Here is a 25447-nt window from a genome sequence, read left to right on the forward strand (position 1 = left end):
TTTTGTTAAAATACTGTATATACTTGAGTATAAGCCTACCCGAATATCTGCTGGAGCATGTAATTTTACCACAAAAACTGCATAAAAAACGTGCTGAAAAACCCGGCTTGTACATGAGTATATATGGTAGTTATAAATTTAAGATGTTTTATGGAGTGATGAAAGTATACTTCTTGCATACCAGTAACAAATAAAAATCACAGCCAATAGCTATGAAGCCAATAGAGCCAATCTTAAGCTTCAGGTCCACTTATTGCGCAGGATCTTATGAGTACTAGTAACTGTTAGAAGTTGTGGAATGCTCCAGTTGCAATCAACCAGAATGCATTTTCACATGAGCATTTTTTTTTAATGCAACAAATCCAAAAGATGTACAGTCAGGCTCAATTTGTGCAGTTCACAGGCATATGTAGAAACAAACAGCAGGATGGGCTCAGGGCACCACGTGCGAGCGGTTAACCCAGGACCAGGCTGGACTTGCTGCTGGGCGGGTTTCTCCTGGGCGGCACGGGCGCCAGAACATAAGCATTTTTAATCTCAAGAAAACGTGTCCTACATTTCCAAAGCTCCAATTATTTGCTGTAATTTATTTTCTTATTCTAAACAAATATTTATTGTTGTATCTAATTTTGTACTCCTTCAAAAGAGTGCCTTACCTTTCAGCTTTTCTCACTGCCATTGAGTTGATGCCGACTCATTACAGTGTTGCCCTCCTTTGTGGATTTCTGAGACTGTAACTGTTTATGGGAGTAGAAAGCCATGTCTTTCACACTCGGAATGGCTGCTGGTTTCAAACTGCCAGCCTTTTGGAATGAAGCTCAGCACGTAAGCCCTGAACCACCTGGGCAACTTCTGTAAGCCTTACGTCTTACAAAATCTAGGTTTGTCTTGGGTAGTTGTGGGAAGAGCCTCTTTGTGGACGAAGGGATATGGACTCAAGAATGAGTGGTTAAGTTTGGGCTTGATGGTGAAATACTAGCACTCACACTTACAGGGCAACCTTGAGCAAGTTGCTTTCCTGTCCTGCGCTCTGTTGCCCTCATTTGTACTTTATAGTACTATTATGGGGATGGAAAGAATTAATGTGAAAACTTTCATAGTAGAACATGCCAAGGACATAATTAACATCAGCTATTGGCTGTGAGTTTTATTTGTTGCCGGTATGTAAGACCCAGGCTATTGTTGGTAGCCGCCATTGCGCCAGCCCTGGCTCCGGACAACCTCATGCACACAGAACACAATGTCTGGTCCTGTGCCATCCTCGGGATCACTCGGGGATCCAACAATGCTTCTTTCATCATATAGGATTTTCACTGCCTGATTGTGGATAGTAATTGGCTTAACCTTTCTTCCTAGTTATTCTTCAAAGAAGCCTAATCCGCATCACAGCATCATGCAGCCCCTACTGACAGATGAGTGAGGGCTAGCTGTGTATGAGCTGCGCTGGCTGGACCTTGACCCAGGTTTCTGCACCGAATTGCTACTGTGTCCAGGTTGATACAGCATAATGCTCGTATCTGCATCCATTCTCCTTCTTGGGGGAGTAATGCAAGAAAATCCTTAGACTTACATGAAAAACCTGCAAGTGAAGCGTTAAGACTTGAATTAAAAGCCCATATATTGTCACATTATGTTTTTGCTACCTTAAACTCTTTGGCCATTCTCCAAACGACTTCAAATAATTTTCATTATTCATAAAAAGGGTGATGATTTTCACAGAACTGACGTTTCTTGGCCACCCGGCAGCACACACTGACATTCCAGCTACACGAGGCCTCCCCAGGCTCTGCGCAAGACAGGTAGGCCTCTTGATTGTTTTGCCTTGGCGCAGGCTATTCCCTCTCTTCAGAATCTCATTGCCTGCCCTCCTTTCTGCTTGGTGAGCTGTTATTCGTTTGTGTTAGACAGGGTTCTCTAGAGAGACCAAACAGTTTGCTAGTAATTATATATAAATATATTTATAAAGATAGATATATAATATAAGAAATGAACCATTAAATTATATACAGATAGAAAATACAAGAAATTAACAGTTAAATTATAAAGCACTGAGACACTAGCAGTCCTTTAAGGCTTGAGAGCCTCCAGTTGCCAGTCCCCTTCTGTAGAGAGAGCTGGGCTATATATATCCAGGCAGCAAACAGCAAGGCAGGTCCCCAACTGTCATCAACTGTCGGTCTCCAGCTCCAGAGACGAACATTCCAATCGTGTGGGCTTAAAGGGACCTCAACTTACAGCGACACAGTCCACAGGCTAGGCATCCCACAGGTAGTGTTCCCCTTTAAACTGAGGCACAGAACAACCAAGGTGAGGCTCACGGAGCCATTTATCCCTCTTCCCTTCAGTTAATCCTACTTGTGTTTATCGGCCAGGCTGGCATAATAAACTATCGCATCGTTCTGCATAGACCACCTTAAACACTGCGATTTGTGAAGTCCTTTAGACTCCCTCAGGCACCTAGGCACTCCCTCCTCATCATTTGTATGGTTCTTCTAGCGCCTTCCTCCTTGTACAGTAATTATTTCCTGGCAAATATTTTCTTCTATTGGCCTAGGGACTCTTGGAATGAAGAAACTGGAGTTTATTTACCTTTGTAGGCCCTGTTGCATAGTATATGACACATATTAGGTGTTGTAACGTTTTGGGCGATTGGCTAGAAAAGAGCTATTATTATCCAATAGTTATGTTTGAACACCTTAAAAGTATATTCCAGAAAAGCTCCTTGGTACGATGATACAGAATCATTCTTTTTTCCATTGCTTTACTTTCTAATTTAAGAGATGTTTTAATGCCTGATTGATCCCCATTTGAAATGACTTTGCATCATTTTCCCCCTGTGGCCTTGCTTTCAGTCCATTGACCAAAATAATGCTTAAATAGTGTCCCTTTTTGCTAGACTCTAACTTGTTAAATTCAGGGACTTTGTATGTTTGGTCCATAGTGGTTGTATCCCCAAGTTCAAATATAGGGATTGGTGCGTGACAATGATTTTATAAGGTGAATAATATTTTTTTCTTTTTTACAAAAGTTTATTCTTAAATGTACAGCAGGCTCCAAGACAACACTTCATTCTAACTATAAGTGGCAACAAAAGTTCTAGTAGGGAATCCAGATGTCTACACAGGAACGGAATCAAGGGCCATCATTGCCTCAGCCACTAAGAACAGCTCACTTTTTTCTAGATTTCTTAATTCCACCTGTGGCCAGGGGCCCCTTCCCTGCGGCCTTCGCCTTTAGCGCCTCCAGTTTCTTTTGTTCTTCCTTCTGTTTCTGCTTGAAAGCCTTCTCTTCCTCGTCCATCTCCTTGTTCTGCTTCTTGGGTTGTTTCAGGGGCTTCTTCTTGCCACCTTCGCAGCCCGACATGGCGCCTGCTGCCCCTTCCCCAGACCTGCCACCGAAAGCGCAGCTCAGCTCCCCGGCCCCACCTCGTCAGCCCCTGGGCGACTCAAGTTGAATAATATTATAGTGTTAATGGTAGTTTCCAGTTATGGAGTATTTAAGGCGGGGTACCACCCCCTGCAGTTTGTGGTACCGTGGAGACTTGTGATGCTGAAAACCATACCAACAGTTTTTCAAGTGTAATCAGTCAACCATGATGGATGGGCGTCAATGAAGTTTCCGGACTAAGGTAGACGAGGAAGTGGCATGGCTGAGATGTCAGCCCAGGCAGTCTGGCCGTTGAATGCATACTTTATGACAATGACGTATTGCCTCTGGGCTCAGTACATGCTTATTAACAGATTATTAAAGGAACCCAACAAAGACCTTTTTTTCTAAAGTAAAATACCATTTATTAGGATAATTGCCACCCTAAACTTATGGCTCTCAAAGTGTGATCCCTCAACCAGCAACTTCAGCATCACCTGGGAAAACAATATTAGAAATGCAAATAGTCAGTTCTCACTCTCAACCAACTCTTATGTAATCAGAAACTCTGGGGGTGGTGTCCAACAATTGGAGTTTTAAACCCTTCCAAGAGATTCTGATGCTTGCTAGACTTTGAGAATAACTGCCTTAAGCCAAATAATTTTGTAGAATTTTAATCCCGTGTTATGGGGTTTTTTTAGCCATAATTTGTTATGGATGCTTTTTAAAAAATCCATAGCATATCTGCAGTACAATGTTTTGGTATCGTCAAATACACAGGATAAACATCTTTGGTATTCTGTGGTTTCGGCCAGATTCCATCTGACATTAGCCATGAGTATCCCTGCTTCAACAGCCTGCTATTCCTAAATCCATCTGGAATCTATGGCAGTTCCTGGCTGATGTCCTGTGGCAAAAAAATTTCTAATTATCTTTAGCAAAACTTGGCTTGCATATGATATCCATGATATTGCTCCATAATTTTCACATTCAGTTGGAGAGCTTTTTTTTGGAATCGGCACAAATATAAATTTCTTCCAGTCAGTATGCCAATTTCTTTTATTTGCACAGATGAGCGCACACTGCCCGGGTGGCATCCCTTTGTCGAAACGTCTCGGTTGATATTCCAGGAATTGTCAGAACTGTGCTTCTCAACACCTTGAGTGCTTGAACTTCTTTCTTCAGAAGCCCAGATTCCTCGTAGCATGAAGAAGCTCTCTGAAATGGTTGAACATTGACCTTGCACGGTGATTGTGTATTCTTTCCTTCTTAGTTTGAAGCTTTCTTTGTCGCTTAGTGTATTTCCCATCAGATAATTAAGTATTGTAGCCCAAGGATTGAATTTTTCATAATTTCTTCAGTTTGATAGATACTGTGTTCTCTTAGTTTTCTAACTCCAGATTTTGCATATTTCATTACATTGTTTATTCTTCTGAAACCACCCTTTGAAATACTTTCTTCAGCTCTGTTACATAATTCCTCCTTTTACTTTAGTTACTTTACTTTCCGGAGTAAGTTTCAGAGTCTTTTCTGACATCCATTTTTATCCTTTCCTGCTGACCTTTTGCTATTTTCATGCATGATATCTTTGATTTCATTCCACAGCTCATCTAGTCTTTGGTTATTCGTGTTCGATGTGTCAAATCTGTTTTTGAGATGGTCTTTAAATCCGGGTTAAATATTCTGAAGATATGGGACGTGTAGACTTGTTTAGTGTTTTATCACCTTCAACATATGAGCTTTTAATTGTCAATTCTGTAGACAGCCTTTTCTGACTGATGATACTGAGCTCCCTCATTGTCTCTTTTCACAGACGTAGACAATTTGATTCCAGTGTAGTCTAACTGGCAAGGTATGGTCATGAGTTTTTAAATAGTTTCATTGACATATAATTCACATGTAATAAAATTCAGAAGTTCATTACCACAATCAATTTTTGAACATTTTCCTCCTTCTTTTATTCATTGTTATTGAGACCTCATTTCTTTCCAACCTCTCCTGGTATCCCTTAGGAAAATATTAATCCAGTTTCTCTCTTTTAATAGTTACTCTTCTTGATTTAATATACAGAAAAATATGCAAAGCAAAAACAACAATAACAAAATAAAACAGAAAAGCCTAAATTGAACAGAAATCAGAGAACAAAAGTGAGAACAAATTTAAAATGAGTCAAAAGGGAGATGAAATGATACGGTGTTAAATTATAATCTAACGGTGTCTACAATGATCCAGTTTCCAATGCACTCCGTGTGGTAGAAAGGATATTAACAGCCCTTGTCTGTGGTAAGAAGGAATTCCTCAGAGGCGCATTCCACCTGTGGATCCTGAAATGGATTCGGGGCATCTACTATCATCCATAGCCTCCTGCAGACCAAGTACTCATAGTTTAAACTTTAATAACACTTATCCAGTCTTAAGCTTTATTTTTTATAATTTTAGAATGTTATATAGCCTGATGTGTGTCTTCCTTGTTGACGTAACTGGCACCTGTTAGATGGCTGCTTATTTTAGGACAAGCCTTTAGTACGCAGACGGTATTCTTTCCATAACCAGGCACTGTCTGATTCCTGCACCTCACTTTGTGTATAGGCACCATTTATGTTGTTCAAGAGGTGTTTGCAATGAATAGCTCTTGGTCTGATAAAATTCTAGCCTATGACATCCAGTAGAGCTTCTATCAGCAAGGCCTGATTTTCCCAGCTACGATTTCCATCCTTCTTTTTTGCCAACTTTTGCATTCCAGTCTCCAGCAATTGTTGATGTTTTGGTCTTCCTTGTAAGGATTTGGATTTTCTCTTGTCACTGACAGCATTAACTTTAGGATAAAACTTGAGGATTTTTTTTATTTGATGTCTTGTTCTTCAATAAGTCATCTCTGGAATAGTAAGCCGTATGACTGTCAAGTTCAAAATGGCCATATTTTAGCTCATGAATACTTAGCATATTGATATTTATGTGTTTCATTTTTGATGACTCCAAAATTTCCTAGTTTCATACTCTGTACATTCCGTGTTCCAGCTATTCATAAATATTTGCAGCTTTTTGTCATATGCTGTGTCTGGCCACATTACCAAATGGGAGTCCTAAAAGCTTTACTCCATGCACATCATTAAAGTACAGCACACTCATACGGCACCTACACATAGACCAGAAAGCACGGTTTACCAATCTCCTCAGTGTTTCAATATTGTTTCCTTCCAAGTTGTGCATTGCCTTGTGACTGTAATCTGAGAAGCTGTACTACATGAAGAAGAACAAGGCGAAAAGACTAACAACCTGCTCAACAGATATATAGATGATGCAACGTTGTGGATATAAGAGGGCTTGCAGTACTTACTTATGAAGGTTAAAGACCACAGACTTCCGCGTGGGGTATGCCTCAATGTAAAGAAAGCAAAAATCTTCACAACTGACCCAATAAGCAATTTTACAATAAATGGAAACATTTAAAAATTTGTCATGGGGTATTAGCTAACAACAGCTTCATAATGAAATTGCAAGAATGTATTGAGGTAGATAGGGAATATTGGCCAAGCTAGTTTTAACTGACTTGAGGGGTAGCGTGATATAGTTAATTCAGAGAGGGGTCTGAGAAATGAATTCTGGGTTTTGCAGAACAAGAAAGACTGATGTAAGCAGCCACCTAGCTGAGAAGCAGCACAGACCACATGGAAACAGTACACCAGCCTGTGTGATTATGAGGTGCCGAAGGGATCAGTTATCAGGCATCAAAGAAAAAAAATCCATACCATTGTGTGCTCACCTCCCTGATACAATCCCTGAAGACAAATTGGTACATAAGCAAATGTGGTGAAGAAAGCGGATGGTGCCCGGCTATCAAAAGACATAGCATCTGGGGTCTTAAGGGCTTGAAGGTAAACAAGCAGCCATCTACTGCTAAGCAACAAAACCAACGTGGAGGAAGCACACCAGCCTGTGTGATCATGAGGTGTCAAAGCGATGAGCTATCAGGCATCAAAGAACATGTCATTGTGAGTGTTGGGGAGTGTGAAGTGGGGACCGAAAGCCCATCTTTAGGCAACTAGACATCCCTTACAGAAGGGTCATGGGGAGGAGATGAGACAGACAGGGTGCAGTGTAGCAATGATGAAACACACAACTCTCCTCTAGTTCCCAAATGCTTCCTCCCCACCCACTATCATGATCCCAATTCTACCTTATAAATCTGGCTACACCAGACGATGCACATTGGTACAGATTGGAAGTGGAAACACAGGGAATCTAGAACGGATGATCCTTTTAGGACCAGTGGTGAGAGTGGCAATACCAGGAGGGTAGAGGGAGGGTAGGGTGGAAAGGGGGAACCAATTACAAGGATCTACATATAACCTCTTCCCTGGGGGATGGACAACAGAAAAGTGGGTATAAGGAGACATCGGACAGTGTAAGATATGACAAAATAATAATTTATAAACTACCAAGGGTTTACGAGGGAGGGGGCAGTGGGAAAGGAGAGGGAAAAATGAGGAGTTGATGCCAGGGGCTTACGTGGAGAGCAAATGGTGTGAGAATGATGAGGGTAACGAATGTAGAAATGTGCTTTATACAATTGATGCATGTGTGGATTGTGATGAGTTGTATGAGCCCCTAATAAAATGATTTAAACAAAAAAGACTGATGTATTCCAAAGTGACTGATAATGCAAGAAGAAACAGGATTTGGGGAGGTGTATTTTAAGGGAAACAGGTTCACTGCTATATGTCTTAAATCTATTTGTTTTCAGAATGTATCTAACGGTTATTTAACAATGTCAGGATTTGGACTTACATTTTTTTTGTATCAAAGGGGCCATTCCTGAAAGTCAGGACTCAGGCCTATAAAAATATTGGTGCAACTGTTAGAGGTCCATGGTATTTGACCGTCTATTAATAATGAGAAATGACTGCATTTCTCTGATATTTGAGTCTGCAATAACCTTCTTTAATTCCACTGGTGTTCCATTCTGCAGCTCCTGGGGCTGCTGGGCTAAGGGACAGGGGTTGTGTTTCTGATTTATGATGTGGAATATTGTCTGATTTGCTAAACGGAACATCAGAGCAGGTTCAGATAAGCACAGCGAAACCTCCTGAATGGTGAAGGTCACAGAAACACTCAAGTATTTGGTGGGATAGCAACAAATCTGAACAAAAATTATCCACAGAGTAGGATTTAAACTTTGAAGGGAAATGAGATAGGTAAGCACCAGTTTATAGAGGGAAGGGCAACTACTTTGAGAGAGGCTTCTTCACTGACACTTGCAGCATGCAGACCTAACACCTTCCCAGTCACCACTTGCTTCCTTTTTGCCCAAGCTTTGATGCTGGGTCCTATCAGCCTGGTGGTAACTTAACGAAACCCACTGTGGGGAGTCAATTCCAACTGAAAGCAAACCTCCAGGACAGAGTGGATGGACCTGCTCCATGGGCTTCCAGGGCTATCAATGTGTAGGGAAACAGACTGCCTCAACTTTCCCTCCCATGGCTTTGAACAGCTCATGTTTCGGCTGGTAGCCCAGTGTGCCACAGGACCCCTCAGTGTGGACGTGGCAGACAATATGCCTGCGAGACTTAAGAGGAGGCTCAGCTTACACAGGGCAGCATTTTATTTTTTAGTCTGGCCTTTGCTGTATTCACAGAGAGCGCTTTGGAATCAGCTCATCTAAGCCTCACACTTCAAAGGGAACTCATGCCTGTTTGACAAGAATCATATCCATTTTGCCAACTCTACGGCATTTAGAATAACATGGACTCAGGTCGGACCTGTCAACGATCTCTAGAATTCCACCCAGATCAAGGGCTCGATATTTTCCAGAGCACATCTGAAGGAAGGGCCCTTCTCATTTTGTTTCTCGATGACTTATTTTGGAAGAAACCAGCTGCTGCTTCTAGTCTTAATGAGATGTGACTATGGAAGAGTTGAGTCGGTGGGGCCTCAACTTACATTATGATCTTGTACCCTTTTATTGCAAGTCCCACATGGTGTTTAGATCTTCTTTCGGCAGCATTTTTCTCCAGCTGCAGTCAATTTTATCTAATTGTTGATCACGATCATTTGACTGTAAAAGCATAAAAAGAATTTTTATAAAGCATCTCCAAAGGACATCTACGTGGGTTCCGATGTGCGGCTTATTCCCTGATGTCCGTTCGGGGGTTTTCAGCTGTGGCAGTTCACGAATGGCTTCTAAGGACACTTTGATTCCCCCACCCCCACCCCCCAGAAATTTTAAAAGGTAAAGAAAAGCCGAATTTGATTCTCCCGGGAGTTAATTTTTATGGAACAATTCCTAATACAGTTTGTTCACGCCATTGAACAAGCGTAATGATAATGACCTGCATGCTTATAGTTCATATCTCATCCGAGTTCCGCGCGGTGTCCCTGGATGTCGCCTTTTCATTCCCAGATACGTTGAGGTGTGTGTCGTTTCAAAATACAGATGTGTCATACAGGTGAATGAAGTCATGACATGCTAACCGAATATACAGGAACTATAAGATCACAGTGTGTTAACAGTAAGATCCTAGTTGGGTAAACCTGTCAATCTCTACATAGCTACTAGCTATGGACATATTAATATTTCTATTCATCTATACATGGGGATAATAATAGTACTTGTTTCATAGGGTTATTGTGTGATTGATTGAAATAATGTGCACAAAATACAAACTGCCATTTACTGAGTAACTCTCATGCCAAGTGGTACATTAAGTACCGTATATACTCAAATATAAGCCAACCCCAGTATAAGCCAAGGTACCTAATTATTACCTGGGAAACCAGAAAAACTGATTGACTCGTGTATAAGCTTAGGGTAGAAAATGCAGAAACTATTGGTGAGTTTCAATAATCAAAACAAATGAAAACAAAATTACTAAAAATTGAGACATCCATGGGTTAATGTATTTAAATATTTATTTTAAATAAAAAACACAAATAAAAGGACAAGTCATTTAACATTAATAAACCAGCACAGTAAATGGAAAATAGATTCAACAAAAACAATAAGGTATCAACAATGATACCTTAATAGTACTATTCCCTGAGCTCAATCAGCAACCAAGCTAAAATGGAAAGAGTTAAAATCCTTCAAAACTGGAGTCCTCATCATCATCCATGTCCCAATGCAGAGCTCCTGGTGTGAGGTCATCATAGACGCAGTCCTCACTGAGATCGCCGTCATCACCATCACCGCTGTCATTTCATACAAAGCGCAGTCTTCACTGCCATCCATAGCATTACTAATACTACATTTCTGGAAGGCACGTCGCACCATGTCTTCTGGAATGTCTTCCCATGCATCTCGAACCCACTTTGCTATTAATTCTATGTCACGCTTCATGAGATCTCCTCCTTTTGTTATTTGGGCTTGACCAGATGACTTCCATTCATGCCACATCCTTCGCACACGGTCTTTAAAAGACTTATTCAAAGACACACGCCATAGGATGACTCTGATTGGTTAGATGTGAGTAAACAAACATTCAAAGCCCTGCAGTGTCAGTGGGGCTTTGGATGAACAGCGGAGAAACGACAGTCCCCTGTGAGATAATGGGGACTCGTCCCGTTACCTCAGGGGGCCCCAGCGAGATGTTACACCTCGCTGGGGTACCACTGACCCATGTATAAGCTAAACCCCAGTTTATCAGCATGTTTTTTGTGCTGATAAACTCAGCTTATACACGAGTATATACGGTACTTTATCTATCTACTTTATTTCTCACTGAATCCTTACTCTAACTTTCTGAGGTAGGCATGGCTGTATCAGTTCTACAGATGTGTAAGGTAAGTTTAGAGAGTTCAGGGAACTCCTCTCATTAACAGGCCAGTGGCAAACTGACTTTCTAAAATCCATGTTTTTGGTCACCTACTTGGGCTCCCAATCCACAGTCTGATCACTTGTAATAGAACTACCATAGCTCTTCATAAGGATTAGATATTGTATACAAAGTACCTGGTACTTATGTGGCTCTCTTGACGGTATACACTGTAATGTTATTATGATCTTCAGGTAGAGCTTTCTTGCAAAAGAATTGTCGTTTTTCTGCACCTCGTACCATGTGTGCATACGAAGGGACTGAAAGATCGCTCTTAAAAATGGCCCTTGTCATGTCTGAGGATTTCAGAATCATGTGCATGATCTGGTATATTACATCCCTGGGTTTCTGTGCACACACATATTTTGCATCTAGTTAGAAGTATATGGATGCTAAATTTAGGTGCTATGTAAGGGAAATCACAAATATTTAAAATCATGGACCTGAAAGTGAACATTTCTTGGCCTCAGTGTTTTGCTTTTGTTTATTCTGAAAGTTGTTAAGGAAACGGGCTCCACTCAAGCTGAGCATTGGGGAATCAAGCACATTTGGATGGGTAGGGCGGAGTCTGCTCTATACATACGCTTTTGAAACACTGACGCCAGCAACAATCCTTTAAACCAGTGTGTACAGATGTGATATATTCCGGGATGGTTTAGCCTATATTTCCTACTTAAGAAGTGAAAACACTGTACAGACTCGGGCGGCAAAGCACTCCCTGTTTCTCTCCTTTTGCATCACGTTTTCCATTTCGATGGTCAACATCCAGTTGCTTCATAAAATTCAACTACGCATTCACTCCCTAGCCCCTTACAATATAGATTCACACTCACAACCTCCCTTAACATACACTGGTATTTTCTTTTGAAATGTTTTTATTGTGAATGAGATGAAGATCTACAGAGCAGGTCATCTGTTTTACTTTCAGCAATTCCTGTATCTTTCGTTTCTATTCCCTCCATGCACTCTCACCTCCCTGTAGGCTTCCTCCCTGTGTCTCCTGTTTCCATTCTTCCTTCTCTTCTAAACCTTTGGCATTTGACCTTGGGTCAGTGCTGCCCTGCTGATAGGAAAGGATTGCTTATTCTACCACAGCTCTGAGTTTAGTTCCAGACCTGAGGGTGACCAAGGGCCATGTCTTCGGGAAGTCTCACCAGTTTCTATCTAACCACTGAGCTTGGCTTCTTTTAAGATTTTGAGTTTGGGTCTGCATTTTTCTGCCACCCTGTCCAGTACCTTCTAATGGGATCCTTTTTACAGCAGATGGCCATGGTAGCCAGGCACCATCTAGGGATTCTAGTCTCAGTGTTTAGGATACTAGTGTTTGTATGGTGCATTAGCCCATTGGACTAGTTGCTTCCATGGCTTTCCATTTTCATCACTTTTCTTTCCTTCGGCCAGGGAGAGACCAACTGTTACACCTTAGTTGGCTACTTACATGCTTCGAAGTCCCTAGTCACTCCTCAACATTGGCATTTTCTTATTGTACTTGATGTCTTGACTGTGTATCCCAGGCATTTCTTCTCACCTGAATAGCGGTTCTATATTCTCCTAGATTTATTTTAAAGCACGAATTTTTAGATTGCTTAGCAACAACAGATTGTGTCTTGGGAACCTACTAAATTTCAGCACATTTCTAATTAATTCTAATTTTAAAGATGCAGAATATACTACGCGTAGGGTTTGCGAGGTTAAGTAACTGCCCCAAGGTCATGCGGCTAGTAAATACTTTCCAGCATTTAAACTGTAAATTGGTAAAATCAGAATGTCTGATTCAATATGGAAAAAGTGACAACTGCAGAAGGAACAGTAAAGAAACAGATGAGAAGCATTTAACCGTAGTGGAGAAGGTCAGCAACATCCCAGAGAAAGGGCAGCAAGACTGGCCTTCTGATTGTTCCTCTGAGCTGCCCAGCAGCTTATATGCCCTCTGTGATAGACATTTAGTCAGGATCATTCTGATTTGTACTTGCCACCCTCCCACAGATGGTCAGCTCTCTAGGGAAAGGGGATTATTCTTCATCACTTAGTGCAGTCACTGGTATCTATACTTCTTAAACAAATAACTGAATGATGAGTGAATGAACGAGATCTACAGGCGTGCATACTGACCTTACCAACAACGATATGAATGTGGATGAAAGCTTAAAAGTGAGAAAATGTATTACGTGTTTGGGAAATGCGACCCATCCAGAGAAGTCAGAGCATGGAAGTGTAGAGTAGGGTCCTGTGATGGGTCACTTAGCCCTGAGCCCCTATACACCTCGATAAAGAGTGATAGGACTCGCTCCTTCCCGCCAACCATTCCCATCACATTATTTTCTTTATCTCTTCCCGGACAAAGAAGGCAGAGCTAGAAATGTCATGAGACTTAGAAAGCTCCGTGTTCACACTTCACCCCCGCTGCTCATCAGTTGTGAGACAGTGGGCCTGTCATCTGGCTTCACTCTCCTGCCTCTCACATTGTAGTCACTCGATAAAGATCTCTTGAATGGGCTGATTAATACCACTATACCTATGTGAAGGGAGATTTTGAGACACTGCCGTGTCAGCGATGTAGTAGAGTGCCAGATATGGATCAGTTAAAACTCGACACGACTGGGGGCTTTTCAGGCACGAGGGTCACTGACCATTAAGATATGGTGACTAATCTGTGAGGCAGAAAGCCTGCTTCACTTGAAGCACAATCAAGCTAGTGGATGGGAGTCAAAACCTCAGGAAGAAGAACTATTCAGCAAAATTAAAATAAGATCCTAGGAACCCAGGTAAGCAATAGGCTTTAGTCTCAGTGCAGTCCTGGCGTGTAAATCAGGTAACAACATGAGGACACTGAGTTGTGTAGACCTTACGTGGAAGGTAGGGCATGACCCAGGAAGCCTGGCGTCCGTGGACTACAGACACCTGGGGCTCCAGGATAAAAGCTTCACTCACTGCCATTGAGCCAATGTTGATTCTTTGCAACCCCTTGTGGGTTTCCAAGGCTGTAATTGTTTATGGGAGTAGAAAGCCCTGTCTTTCTCCCATGGAGATCATAACGCAACACGTAAACACTCTGCCACCAGGACTCCTCCAGACCATGATAAAGGTGGAAAATCAAGTCTAGACTGCCACGTGTGACTGAGTCTTAATCTACTGTTTTATCCCTGTTGCGATCTGTTAACGTCTTCATTTTCCACAAGCAAGGTAGTATCATCTGTGTATACAAGTGTCAATGAGTCTTCCTCTAGTCGGATGCTGTGCTCGTCCTCATGTACTCCAGCTTCTCAGCCGTTCCTCAGCCTGCACATTGAAAAAGCAGAGTGAAAGGATGTAGCCCTGGCACACACCTCTCCTGACCCGAAAACACAAGCTCTCCCCTTGTCCTGTTTGAATGACTGTCTCTCGAGCTATGCACAGCTCCACATGAGCACAACTAATTGTCTTAGAATTCCCATCTGTGCAGTGTTATCCATAATTTGATGTGATCCGCAGTCAAGTGCCTTTTTGTAGTTAATAAACTATAGTTAATCAACCTTCTATAATCCTCCTCTTTCACCGAGGACTGTCTGACATCCACAGTGATACCCCCATTCCATGTCCTTCTCTGAATCCAGCATACATTTCTGACAGCTTCCTGACCATGTACTGCTGCACACATTTCAAAAGTATATTTAGCATACATTTACTTATGTATGATATTAATGATATTGTTCTATGATTTCTGTATTCTCTTGGATCGCCTTCCTTTGTAAAGCCCACAGGTATGGTACCCTTCCAGTTAATTGGCTAAATATTTGGCTTCCCAATTTCTTGTCATAGACACGGAAATACTTCCAGGGTTGCATCTGTTTGTAGGAGCATCTCAGTTGATATTTTGTTAATTACTGGATACTTATTTTCCACATGGCCTCAGTGTAGCTTCAGATTCTTCCTTCAAAACCATTAGAATAGTTTATTGCCATTTACTTCACATATAATATCATTTAAGCATATTAAGAAGAGTTGTGAAATCATCACCACCATCAATTTCAGAACATTTTCTTGACATATTCATTGTTGTTAGCTCCCCATTCCTCCCCATCTTCCACTGTCATGCCTATAGGTAATTATTAATCTAGTTACTGTCGCTATAGATTTACCTACCCTGAGTTTCATATACAGAAATTCATACAAAACCCAAGCAGGAAACAAGCAAACAAACAAAAACTAGTACAATGAATAGGCATAGAAAAACCAATCAAAAAGAAAGCAGTTAATATTAAAAGAAGCAACAAAGCCCACATGGAAGAAGCACACCCGCCTGTGTGATCACGAGGTGTTGAAGGGATCAGGTGTCAGGCAACATCAGAACAAAAATCTTATCATAGTGAATGAGGCGGGGAGTGCCGAGTGGAGACCCAAAGCCCATTTGCTGGCCACTGGACATCCCCTTACAGAAGGATCTCGGGGAGGAGACGAGCCAGTCTAGGTGCGATGTAACAACGATGAAACATACACCTTTCCTATAGTTCCTAAATGCTTCTCCCCCTGCCCCCCCACTATCATGATCCCAGTTCTACCTTGCAAGTCTAGGTAGACTAGAGAATATACACCGGTACAGATAGGAACTGGAAACTCAGGGAATCCAGGGTAGATGATCCCTTCAGGACCAGTGGTGTGAGTGGTGATACTGGGAGGGTAGAGGGAGGGTGGGTTGGAAAGGGGGAACCAATTACAAGGATCTACATGTGACCTCCTCCCTGGGGGATGGACAAGAGAAAAGTGGGTGAAGGGAGACATCGGACAGGGCAAGATATGACAAAATTATAATTTATAAATTATCAAGGGTTCATGAGGGAGAGGGGGGCAGGGAGGAAGGGGGGGAAATGAGGAGCTGATGCCAGGGGCTTAGGTGGAGAGCAAATGTTTTGAGAATGATGAGGGCAATGAATGTACAAATGTGCTTGACACAATTGATGTATGTATGGATGTCTGGATGTGATAAGAGTTGTATGAGCCCCTAATAAAACTATTTTTTTAAAAGGAGAAATGCCTTTAAAATGGGCCAAAGGGGATATCAAATGATATTACATTTTAACCTAACCACATCTGCCATAATCAGCTTTAGAATTCTATCTGTCTGATCGCGAAGTTATTTGCATCCTTTAACTATGGTGGAAGGGATTCACCCAAGGCTTACTCCATGTGTGTACCCTGTGAATGGATTCTACTGTCATCCATCCATCCTTCTGAAAAACTGGCTGTTAACAATTTAAGCTCTGGTACCATTCCTTTTCTCAGATTTGGATTTTCTTATGTAAAATCTTTGGATCACACAAGCTGGTATATTTTTACCATGTGGACTTAGTTAACATCTCACATAGATCACTGCTTGTTTGCATACATTGCTTTAAGACTCCAGATTCTAGATTTTATAGCCAAGCATCATCTGGTGTCTTCACCACACTTTGCTACAGCACCCATATCTTTAATGATGTCTTCATGGGACAAATACTAAGTAGGACCATGTCATGAGAACTAGTTGTTCCTAGATTGGGGTGAGAATTAGTGTGCGCTCCAAATCCATGCATTTGTACATGGTTCTTATGTACATATATCTGGTTTGCTTTAGAGATGTTATTATCATATTAATGATAGGGAAGATGATCAGTTATCACCCTTGGGAGTAAGGTATTTCTATTTATTATATCATTAATTTAGCCAATTATCTAGAATTTGGAACAATGTTGAGAAAAGGACATTATACAAGTATAGGCAAGCTTCAAAGTACAATATATTGAAATATTGACTTGCCAGATTAAACTCCTAAAGGATTGGGCACTACTTTCAATAGTACTCATTCACAAAGGCAGAACCATGCCTAGCAGCCTGATACGTGTCATAAACACGCAAGGAGGACATTAAAATCATAACTGTATGATAATCCTGGACTACCATTCATTGGGCACACTTCAAAGCAAGCGATCTTAACTAGCGTCCACATCCTACATCCTGCAATGCTTGAACACGGTACATTATTTTGGTAGAGTGTCACTGTGTATTTCTCCCATCTTCTTTTGATGCCTCCTGCATTGTTCAGTATCTTGACCATACTTTCAGGCTGGAAGGCACTCCGAAGGCAACTGGGAAGAGCTGCCTCATCCAAGTAGAGTGGACTTGATGCCATGATTGAGCGAATTTTTCAGGAACTTCCTTTGCTAACTGGGTGCAGCTGGAAATGAGAAGAAACAGTTGAAAATATCTATTAATAATCAGAATGTTAAATGCCTGAAGTGTGAATCTAGGAAAATTGGAATATATAAAAAATGAAACGGAATGCATGAAGTTTGATCATACCAGGCATTAATGAACTGAAATAGACCGGTATTGGCCATTCTCAATCGGAAATACTATGCTCTACTATGCTGAAATAATCAATTATAGAGGAGTAGCATTCCGTTCAGTATCAAAAAGAATGTTTCAAGATTTATTCTAAAGTACAACACTGTGAGTGATAGGATAATATGCATATAACTACAAGGAAAACTAGTTGGTGTTACTATTATTCAGGCTTATGTACCAACCATTAATGCCAAAGATGAAAAAATGAAAGATATTTACCAACTTCTGTAGTCTTAAATATTCAGGTATACAATCAGGATGCATTAATCATTACTGGTGATTGTAATGCTTAATTTGGAAATGAAGAATGAACACTAGTTGAAAATTCATGTAGTGACAAATATATAATTAATAATTATCATTATAATTCCTGCAAGAGAGCCCTGGTGGTGTAGTGGGATGTGCATTGAGCCACTATCCGCAAGGTAGTTCAAAACCAGGTGCTCCATGAGAGAAAGATGAGGCTTGCTACTCCATTAAAGAGCTATAGCGTGGGAACCCACAGGGACAATTGTGTCAAGTCCTACAGGGTCACTATGAGTTGCAGTCAAGTCAAAGTCAGTGAGTGACATAATTACTGCTAATAAAAGCAATTGATTTTGAAGCTATAGTCACAGTGAAACAACCTGATCACTGATCTTAAGAAAGCTAAAATAAATGTCACCCACAAGGTGTGGAGTGTGAATTAGAGGATGAACTGAGACTGAAGATAGACATTCTTGCAATATTTACAGCAATTTTAGAGGGAGAAATTAAAGTCGTTGAACTGGGGATGTATCTACAAGATACCATCAAGGTAGATTTGATTGGGGAAGGATTTGAGGAGAATGGTGAAAACCCTTTTCATACTCAAGAGTCATGCAAGATAGATGCTGATGCCCAGGACCAATGTGTATCTCTATCAAGATAATAGAACCACTGTGAGGTTATGACAGTTAAATTCATGAGCTGCCATCAAGCTTACATGATGAACATCTATGAGCACCAGGCAGAATTCTTGATATGTCCAAGCTGACTTAAATGTAACACAGATGATGAGCCGTTACATAGGGCATGACAAGTGAACAAGAGCCCTGGAGGCACAATGGTTAACAGTGACAAAGTGTTCACTGAAGGGTCAGTGGTTCGGATCCAGCTCCTGCTCCATGCGATGTGGCAGTCAGCCTCTGTCAATAGTTACAGCTTTGGAAACCCTATGAAGCAGTTATATCCTTTCCTAGAGGGTTGCTATGAGTTAGAATCAACTTGACAGCAATAGATGTGGCTTGGATGGCTAGTGAAATCGTGGAAGATTAGAATCTCCCATTTTTAAAGATGCTTGTTAAGAGATGGGATATAATTCATTTTTCAAACTGTTGAAATGTTTTTTTAGCTTCTCAAATCAAAGGCATTCCACAAGTGTTTTCTTTATTACATGACTTAAACTTTAATTAGAATTTAATTTATAAGTTCCTGTAGGCATGAGTAAGAGGAGCAGATGGGACAGCAAAAGCAGCTGAGTGAGGAGGATTAAAGATGAAAAGTCACTCATTAACGGCACACGGAATGAGCAGAAAGCTCAGTTACTCTGCTTTCGTGCTATTCTGATGATGCTTGTTTTAATTCTGAATTTTACTTTTTTCCTGGTTTGCAATGGAAAAATATCATAAATAAGATTTTTGAGGTTTTTTTTAGTTACCAGAGTAAGTTTGTACATCTAAACAAACTCAATGGACACTTTTTATTTGAATTTGCATCCTCAGTTCAGAAAAGAATCCCTTACCATTGCTAAAATATTTTTGAATGCTAACTATTATACAAAGTTGTACCAGAGGACAATTTCTTTTTGCCTCATCATATGTGAGGCACCTTAGTGGCAAACTGGCCCAGGTGCCTGGTTGCCAACAGAAATGTTGGGTGTTTGAACTCATGGGTCACTGTAGGAGAAAGAGGTGGCGGTGTGCTGCTACAAAGAACATGGTTTGGAAACTCTGTGGGGGCAGTTCTACTCTGTTCACTAGGTTTACTCTGGACAAGCTATGGTGTTTTCCATTACCTCATATGCATGTGAAAGTTGGATATTGAATAAGGACGACTGAAGAAAAAAATGATACATTTATTTTATTCTCCCCCCTCTTGGGTGCCTTTTATTATTTATTTATTTTTAATAATTTTATTTGGGGCTCTTACAGCTCTTATAACAGTCCATACATCAATTGTATCAGGCATATTTGTACATATGTTACCGTCATCATTTTCTAAACAGTTGCTTGCTATTTGTGCCCTTGGTAATAGCTCCTCTTTTTTCCCTCCTTCCCAACCTCCCACCCTCACGACCCCTTGATAAATTATTATTCTTTTCATATCTTACACCCACCCCTGTCTCTCTTCACACACGTTTCTGTTGTTTATCACTCCGGTTGGGAAAATCAATACGTTTCAATTACGGTGTTGGTGAATATTGAAAGTCTCACATTGATTGTTTCATGTACTGCCAAATAAACACTGTCTTTGGCTCTGTGGTTGGGAGAGACCAGTCCTTGGAGGAGAATGTTGTGTTTGGTAGAGAGACAGTGAAAAAGAGGAACACCCTCCAAAAGACGGATGGACACAGTGGCTGGAACAATGGATGCAGACATCAGAGCAAGAACCAGGGTGGCACAGGACCGGGCAGTGTTCCATTCTATATGGTCACCGTGAATTACAACGGTGCTTCTCAGCCTTCCTATTTCCCACACCTGAAAAATTATTAACGGTTCTAATTTTAATCTTTTTACGGATGTGATTGCTGTTTCTTTTAGGTGTCGTTAAGCCAGTTCCGACGCATAGTCAGTCTATGTCTACAGCAGAAGCAAAAACCTCTCGCTCCTCTGCTGCCCTCGCTGTTGGAATCCTTTCGGCAGCCACTGTGTCCGTCCTCTCTTTGAGGTTCTCCCCCCTTTTCTCTGACATCCCACTTACCAACATGCAGTGCTTTCTCAGAGTGGTCTCCCCTCATAACATGCCCAAGTACATGAGGCGAGGGCTCTCATTCCTGGTTTCTAAGGAGCATTCTGACCGTACTTCTTCCCAGAGAGATTCCTTTGTTCTGGAAGTCCATGAGACACTCAGTATGAGGGGCTTCAAAATGTCCATGGACACATGTCATCATCTTTTAATTCCACGTTTTTCACGGACGTTTGAATCCCCCCAGCACTTCAGCAGCAGCCCAATTCAATGACATCGCTGATTCTTGGACACTCCATAGTCATTGCCCAGCTCTGGGATGCTTACGACATGATGGAACACCGTGCCACGGACTGTGCACAGCTTAGCCCTCAAAGTGGCATCTTTGATTTTAATCATTTAAAAGATCTTTTGCTATAGATGTTATTTGAATTCTTGACTGCTCCTTCTGTTGGTGGGAATGGTGGGTCCAAGCAAAAAAAATTCCTCAACGATTTCAGCGTGTTCTGCATTGATCTTTCTGTTGCTGATGATCCAGTTGTGAGGATTTTGTCTAGTTTAAGTTGGTTTAATACAGTCTGAAAGCACTAGTCTTTGGCCATCACCAGCATTTCAATTCCTCTTCAATTTCAGGAAGTAATTTTGTTAACAAGTCTTCCCACTAGCATGATGCCATGTTCTTCTTCAGATAGTTTGGCCTCTCCGATTATTTGCTCATTAGATAGATTAAACGTGTACAGTGAAAAGATACAGCCCTGGCACACAGCCGTCCTAATTGGAAACCATGCACTGTCTGGTGTTCTATTTGAACGGTTGCTAGTGTATCCATATATCTATGGCATTAATTAAATGCAACACTTTTAGAAGGGCGATTTCCAGCCTGTTAGAACCATGTTTGTCCTTGAGTAACTACCTGAAAGACTAGAGGGAAAATAATAGACTCACATAGTGTAATAGGCTATCGCAGGCAAATACATAGAGTACTTGTAATATATGGATTATTAATACAGACATTGGGAGCCATGAGATGACATATATATATATAATATGAACTTTAGAAATAAAATAAATATAATTTATAAATAAATGTATGCATACATATAAATTTATATGTATATAAATAAAATATTATATGTAAAATAAAGTGTTCTACAAATATATGGTCGACTCATTAGGGATCCTGGTTAGTTTTTGCCAGTTAATTGAAAAGTTTGTGCTTTGAATCCACTCAGAAGTGCCTTAGAAAAATGGTTTGTATATCTATTCCAAAATATTAACCATTGAAAAACCAGTATAGCACAGTACTGTTGTGATTCAAATGGTGTCTTCATGAGGCAAAATTCACTTGATGGTAGCTGGATAATTAGGCATCATTCAAACCCTCTGATTATTCAGTAAACATGTTAAATAAATCATGTCATATGACAAAATGATATTTTATTAATTTTAGGGCCTGGTACACCATTTGTACATAAAAAAGAAACTACCATTAAGTTGGTATTGACTCATAATAGAAATTTTTGTGGGGGGCAAATAGCCTCAAATCTCTACCAAGCTGCAGCTGCTGGGTTTGAACCACTGACCTTGTTGTTAGCAGTTCTACATTTTCCCAACAGGACTGTACATAGTAACACTCAAATCAAGGAGCCCAGGTAACACAGTGGTTAAAAAACTCAGCTGTAAACAGAAGGGCAGCAGTTTGAACTCACCAACTGCTCAACAGGAGAAAGTTGCACCAGTTTGCTTCCATAGAGATTCACAGCCTTGGAGGCTCCATTGGCTAGTTCTGACTACTCAGAGGCAGAATTAAAGGCAGTGGGTTTTGCTTCATTTAGAGTTCAAATCATGTTGTTGCATTGAACCATAGCTTCTCATTATTAAAATCAAATGATTGGGGAAAAGGGTTTGTTAGAGATTGGAGAAGGTGTGAGTCTGTGAATCCGGGCCAAGTTGTTCCATGGGGAAGTTTGCTATCAAATTTGGAAGGTGGCTCAGCCTTGCTTGCTGTCTGCCTCTGCAGGGTGCCCCTTGGGATGTTGACTGGAGGAGCAGCAAAGATTTAAAGTGGGGATACCTTGAGAACTGTCCCTCTTCTCTCAGTGAGGATGTCCAGCTGCCTCTAAGTACTTCCTGAAAGGCTAAGCAGGAAGTGATTTCATCACTTCATGTTTTTTGCCTGTGTCTTAACACAGTAAGATTAAAAGTAGTTAAAAGGGAAAAAAAATCTATAACAAAGCAAAAACATTTATCTCTGCCATTCAGGGACAACCTTTTAAAACAAAACAAAATTTTTTGGTATATACCGATATCCTCTTTTTGCTGGCTCTTGATCTTCTGCATCTTGATCCTCCAAAGTGTGTGTGCGTGTGTGTGTGTGTGTGTGTGTGTGTGTGTGTGTGTGTGTGTGAATATATGTTGTTAGGTGCCATTGAGTCACCTCCAACCCATAGTGACCCTGTGAACAACAGAACAAAAGACTGCACAGTCCTGCACCATTCTCAGAATTGTTCCTGTGCCTGAGTCCATTGATGCAGCCATCTCATTGAGGGCCTTCCTTTCCAACCCCCCACCCTCCCCAACTTTTTGTCCTTATCAAACATGAGGTCTTTCTCCAGGAACTGATCTCTCCTGAGACTATATCCAAAGTATGTAAGACGAAGTCTTGCCATCCTTGCCTCTAAGGAGCACTCTGGCCGTATTTCTCCCAATTCAGATTGGTCTGTCCTTTTACCAGTCCACAGTGCTTTCAATATTCTTCTCATGTGTAGCAACTAAAATGTATCGATTCTTCAACAGTCTTCCTTCTTCAACGTCCAACTTTCATACGCATATGATGCAATGGAGTTGGCTTGGGTCAGGCACACCTTAGTCCTCAAAGTAACATCCTAGCTCATCAACACTCTAGAGATGTCTTCTGCAGCAGATTTATCTACTGCTTTATGTCTTTTGATTCTCTTGACTACCACTTCCATGATCACTGTGGATTCAAATAAGACATAATTGTTGACAACTTCAACATTTTTTCCATTTATCGTGATGTTACCTATTGGTCCAGTTGTGAGGATTTGGGTCTTCCTTACAGTGAGTTGTGATCCATACTGATGGCTACAATCCTTGCTCTTCAACAGCACGTGCTTCAAGTCTTCCTCACATTCAGTAAGCGAAGTTGTGCCATCTGTATGTCACAGATTGTCAATAAGCCTTCTGCCAATCCCGATGCTGCACTCTTCCTCACAAAATCCAGCTTCTCTGTTGATTTGCTTAGCACACAGATGGGACATTATGGTGAGAGGATGTAACCCTGATGTACATGCTTCCTAATTTTAAACCATGCGCTATTCCTTTGTTCACACAACTGACTCTTGATGTTCATACAAGTTCTGAGCAAGCACAGTGAAGTGTTCTGGAATTCCCGTTCTTCTCAAGGTCAACTACAGCTAATTGTGGTCCACATAGTTGAATGCCTTTGCACGGTCAATGAAACACAAAAATACATCCTTCTGGTATTCTTTGATTTGAGCCAAAATCCATCTGACAAGCAATGATATCCCATGTTCCATGTCCTCTTCTGAAACCTTCCTGAACTTCTGACAGTTCCCTGTACTGCTGCAATGTAAATGTTAATGTGCCACAATTGTGCATGCAACTTAGGTTGGCCTTTGGCCTACTTGTTGCCCGTCTTCACTTGTTGCCCTCCTTCCACCCTGTTATGCATTGCCAGCTTGCCCTTGTCATTTACTAGATTGTCTTCATTCTTCCTCACTGCCTTGGGCAACATGTCTGGCAGGGGCCTTGTTTCCATCATGGCTCACACCCCACCCCCACCCCCTACAGGCCCCTGTGGGTCCAGCTTTTGCTGGGTGGCCTTGTGTAAGATAATATCAAACTGGCTCTTATTTGCTTTACAAGGGGCTTGAAAGGGGTACAATCTGTAAAGAGAAGACTTATATACAAAAGGGAGAGCCAAAAGTTGGAGCACAGGGTTTCCTAAAGCCTAGACACCCCAGGACCCCGGACTTTATTAGGGGCAGGCTTAAATCCATTCCCTGCACACCATGTGACAACAGGCTTACACACAAAGGTACAGTTCACAATTCTGTGAGTGTGTACAAAGAGCCATGAACCCTTCACATTGTTCACAGATAGGAGGGGAGGATGAGTCTGGGCACATGGAAATAACTGATGAGTTTGCAGACTGCTGCCTTTGGCAGCTTTAATCGGGGAACAGGAGATAAGTGTCTGTTTATCTCAGGTGGAGACACAGGCCAATCATTGCTTCAACAGTTCCCAAGGCTGAGCCATCACCATTCTCCCAAGGGCCATGAACCTCGGAAGGTGGTGGCCCTGTCCTTGATTGCCTAAGGAGTAAATAGCTTTTCCCCACAGCCTTGGCTCGGCGGGTCCACATGTAGGTCATCTGTACAGCTGTTGTTCGGACTGCTTGTGCATAGGTGAAGCAGGTAAGATGCCGTCCTCTTAGGGGCTATAGCGTTGGTTCTGGCTTATGACTCTGCATGCAACACCAGTTGCAGCCAACATGCCAGTCCTTCCCATGGGGGGCTTTCCTCTTTTTCGCTGCCCTCCTACTTTCTACCACCGTGATATCCTGACAGTCGGAAAGCTGTCAACATTCTTCACCCTGAGCTTATTTGTCTGGAGTATGATTTCCCTAACCTGGCTAAGTGCCTCTAATGAGGGAGGAAACAGTTCCATTGTGGTCAGTATTCTGACAGGGCTCTTACCCAGTTTCATTCCAAATATCACTTTTATCTGCATTTTATATTTTCCATCCTGTCCTCTTTTTAAAAATTTTCTTTCTTCACATTCAGACCCTTTCTCCCAAGAGTGCGAGGTCCCTGTGAGCTCTGGAAGCTGGAACCCTGTATTTCCCTCTGACTTCAAGTGCTGGCCGACTCACTAAAGATGCATCTTCTCCCAGTCTTAATGACTCGTTCTCAAGCATGGATTAACCGAAAGGCCTTCGA

The 25447-nt window shown here is 41.4% G+C and overlaps 2 protein-coding genes across 5 annotated transcripts in view; one reads left to right on the forward strand and one right to left on the reverse strand.

Annotated features, from left to right (window-relative positions):
* FGGY (FGGY carbohydrate kinase domain containing) overlaps nt 1-25447 on the forward strand; it is a 540059-nt gene that overhangs the window by 125257 nt on the left and 389355 nt on the right. The gene's annotated exons all lie outside the window — the stretch shown is intronic.
* LOC142435871 (translation machinery-associated protein 7-like) lies at nt 3021-3440 on the reverse strand. The gene has a single exon (XM_075539937.1). The coding sequence runs from the start codon at nt 3361-3363 to the stop codon at nt 3169-3171; it is 195 nt and encodes a 64-aa protein (XP_075396052.1). The 5' UTR covers nt 3364-3440; the 3' UTR covers nt 3021-3168.

The sequence above is a fragment of the Tenrec ecaudatus genome, chromosome 1 (assembly GCF_050624435.1).
Source record: "Tenrec ecaudatus isolate mTenEca1 chromosome 1, mTenEca1.hap1, whole genome shotgun sequence".
In the NCBI taxonomy this organism is placed as follows: Eukaryota; Metazoa; Chordata; class Mammalia; order Afrosoricida; family Tenrecidae; genus Tenrec; species Tenrec ecaudatus.